The following is a 3,490-nucleotide window of genomic DNA, read 5'->3' as shown; positions in this document are numbered from 1 at the left end:
GACTCAATAGACAAGTCATTAACAAATATGATACATATAACATTAGTACAAATACATACGGGCAGTGGATCATTTGATTAATCAATAACATTGAAGCTTATTCATCAACTTCATGACATCCATATTTACAACAACAACAACAGATGAAGGTCGATCTATCAACTCCTGACAACGTCACTCAACACCTCAACATAATATATCTTGTTACTCCTCTTATGACATCAACGCGAATTGATCAATATCAATCATCATCATTGAACTACCAAACACCAGATATCATGCATGCCTTTCGAATGCGTCTCGACACAACGATGATGCACCAACATTGTTCAACACATACGTTTGATACACCAACAGATTCAGTACATCTACAGGAATCGATCCATATATAATATGTGACTTTTGAACTTATTCTTACAAAGTACAGCTTGCAGAGACATCATTTCCCTTTACACGCCAAGAGTCGCACTCCAACTGCCACCAACATCTCGATAACACCTACAATAGCATACCAACAGACTCAACACATCAAGGTGAATCGATAGATATATTGGGCATCACTGCTGAAGCTATTCTTTAGCAACACATTCAACAACTGCTAGGATTGTGGCATTAACTACGATCGTCGCACTCCACTGATCACCAACATCGTCCAACAAACACCTATGACACATAATCAGACTCGACCCATCAAGAAGAAGCGATACATATTATATTYATCATCTTTGGAGTAATCTTCATCAACTTGTAGAATCGACATCCAACTACACAGGTAAATACTAATACTAAGGACCGATCGTCGCACCTCTACTTCTAACAATAACTAAAGCCAATCAAGATTATATGTATAGTAATACTCAACACATCAAGATGAASCGATCAATATATTATACATCACTGTTGAAGTGATCCACAGGAATTACAGGCTTGGACAGTAATGCAAAGACGACCAAATACTGCTCACTTGGATTGCCGCACACCAACCAAGGACCAACATCATCCAACAACTCTTTTGATACTCCAACAGACTCGACTCATCAAGATGAAGCGATATATAGCACATTCATTGCCGTTCATCGTAATCTCCTATATCAACGGTGGATCATCAACATCAACAGCTATAGTCCAACAACAATTCAAGAAATCTACTAGTGCTTGGATCCAAAGACATCCAGCACCTGCTGGAACACCAGATCCTACCAACTACTTACAAAGTTCACCTATTAATCATCATCAGACTCGACTCATCAAGATGAAGCTTCATTCATTGTTGGAGTAATCTACATCAATCTGGATCATCCTTAACGGCCATACCATAAATATTCTCTCCCATCTTATTGTCACGCCTACAAATACTTGGCAAGTGTTTATTCAAAACTAGTATCATTTCAATCATACTTATAATAAATACATATACATACAACATACACAGCCTCCCTCCTCCAAGACTCACTCCATCCCCACCTCCACCAACAACATCTTGACATTTGTTGCACCTGCTGGTGACCCGACTGAAGATGCGTGACGAGATCCTACATTCCATTCTGGACACCTTCCTTCCAGTGCGGGACGCCCAAGCACCCACTACGAGGCCATTAAAGTCCTCCAACAGTGGAGACCCGGTGCCTATCAATACACATTCATCAACAATCACGTGATCATATATAATCACTTGGACGAGCTGGATTATCAATAAGGGAGAACAACCAAGTTTTGGACTCTACAGTATATATTTATAGATAGAGGATGTACCAAGAAGGGATCACACTGGTCACTCGATCGATCTTGGACCAGCACATGACGATATGTCGCATCCTCCATCGATTGCCCGTGCTGCCCAAGATCACAAGACTCTCGGCCAAAGAACAAGGTAGCAGAGCCACTCATACTCATGCTACACACTACCGCTTGGTGTTTCGACTTCTAAAATGTGCCAGTTATATTCCTCGTCTCCCTCGGCTACGCCGTCACTCAAATCAATTAACGTGGCCCGATATGCCAGGAAATGTCTATGTGTCTACTTGCTATCCACTAAGTCATCGACACACAGCACTGCTCAAGTCCATGATTAGGCTAAACACGGCTGCTGTGGGGCTCTATGGCCAAAATCAGTGTCAAGCTCAAGTAAAGGAGAAGGACGACGACATGGACGATGACTTTAACAACAACACATAGGATACTTGGTCAAGGACAAGGACTCTGAGAGTATGATGAGAGAAGGTTACATCTAGGACGACGAGGACTTTGACAAAATGAATCACTCATTCGAGGACTTTAAACAGATGCGTCAAGACCTTAAGAAGAAGTTAAAGATCGACAACTCACATCAGCTAGCTGTGGAAGAAGTAAGAGCAGCCCACAAACGACCTCACACAGGACCTAAACCAGTTACATCTTCTGTTCCTCTGGCCCATACTTATCACCATGATACAGTCGTCCGGACAAGAACCAAGCCTCAACAGAGCCAGCTAGGCATTATGAACTTTTGCCCTGGAGAGTGCAACCAAACGATACACTGCAACCTACCTCCCTTCTAGAAGCAACAATTGACTAAGCCGACGGGACCAGCGAGGACTAACGGTGGATACAACAATGCTCCATTGATCACATGTATCCCAACAAGTCATATGGTACCAGATCTTCTCCATGTATTGGTCGCTGTCATCAGAACCTATGTCAAAAATCATTTCAAATGGCTTGAGACATGGCTGAAGATTGAGGTAGATGGAAACAGAGTTGGTAAGCGAGTGAAGGAGAGGTTGTTGGGAGTCATGGCTCGGCTTGGTCCAAAGATACCTGTAATCAGTACCAAGCACAGTGCATCGAAACCTTCATCGCTCGTTGCCCGTTGGGAAGCAACAAGAGTCAAGTTCCAGGCGGCCATTGATATCACCCTTCGTCGCAATGATATGTTCAATCTTGAAGATCTGTTGGCTGGAGAGAATGAGGAGCTGAAGAACAAGTACGATGAGTACAAAGAGCGTGCCCTTGACACTTGGCGCATGCTACACCATTTCTTCTCAACAATGATTGAACCTGGAACAGCACCAGCAATACGTAACGCGGCCACTACTCCCGCCGCCGCCACTCATGCTGATGCCACTCCTGCTGCTGCTACTACTCAGGTTGCCGCTGCTGCTACTCCCGCCGCCACCACCCATGCTGCCACTCCTGTTGCCGCTACTCCTGCTGCCGCCACTCCTGTTGCTGCTACTCCCGCTGTCGCCGCCACTCCTGTTACTGCTACTCCTGTTGCTGCTACTCCTGCTGATGCTACTCCCGCCGCCACTCCTGCTGTTGCTACTCAATCACTACCTTTTTGAAAGGGAGCTATGGTWWTYCCAAGCATATCATATTCGCCAGCTGTCCATTGGGACCGATGGACCAGCATCATCACATCCTACGTCCATTGTCTATGCCATCATGTACCTTGAGGCATTATCTGTTTGGATCGCTTGGCCGCCTTATCAACATGGCCCAGAGGGACGAC

General features: G+C 44.6%; 2 protein-coding genes across 2 annotated transcripts; both read left to right on the top strand.

Annotated features, from left to right (window-relative positions):
- Window positions 1-143: 143 nt before the first annotated feature.
- On the top strand, window positions 144-1,276 carry SAMD00019534_095350 (hypothetical protein; the record flags this gene model as incomplete). Its single annotated transcript, XM_012895460.1, has 2 exons — window positions 144-389; window positions 938-1,276. Coding segments are annotated over 2 exons (585 nt in total), but the record flags the coding sequence as incomplete, so codon positions are not given.
- Window positions 1,277-2,627: 1,351 nt separating this feature from the next.
- Window positions 2,628-3,323, top strand: SAMD00019534_095340 (hypothetical protein; the record flags this gene model as incomplete). Its single annotated transcript, XM_012895459.1, has 1 exon — window positions 2,628-3,323. The coding sequence occupies one exon, from the start codon at window positions 2,628-2,630 to the stop codon at window positions 3,321-3,323; it is 696 nt and encodes a 231-aa protein (XP_012750913.1).
- Between the last annotated feature and the right edge of the window lie 167 nt (window positions 3,324-3,490).

The sequence above is a fragment of the Acytostelium subglobosum genome (genome assembly GCF_000787575.1).
Source record: "Acytostelium subglobosum LB1 DNA, scaffold: scaffold22, whole genome shotgun sequence".
Classification (NCBI taxonomy): domain Eukaryota; phylum Evosea; class Eumycetozoa; order Acytosteliales; family Acytosteliaceae; genus Acytostelium; species Acytostelium subglobosum.
Note: the sequence above shows the minus strand (reverse complement) of the source record. Positions and strands in the feature narration are given on the sequence as shown.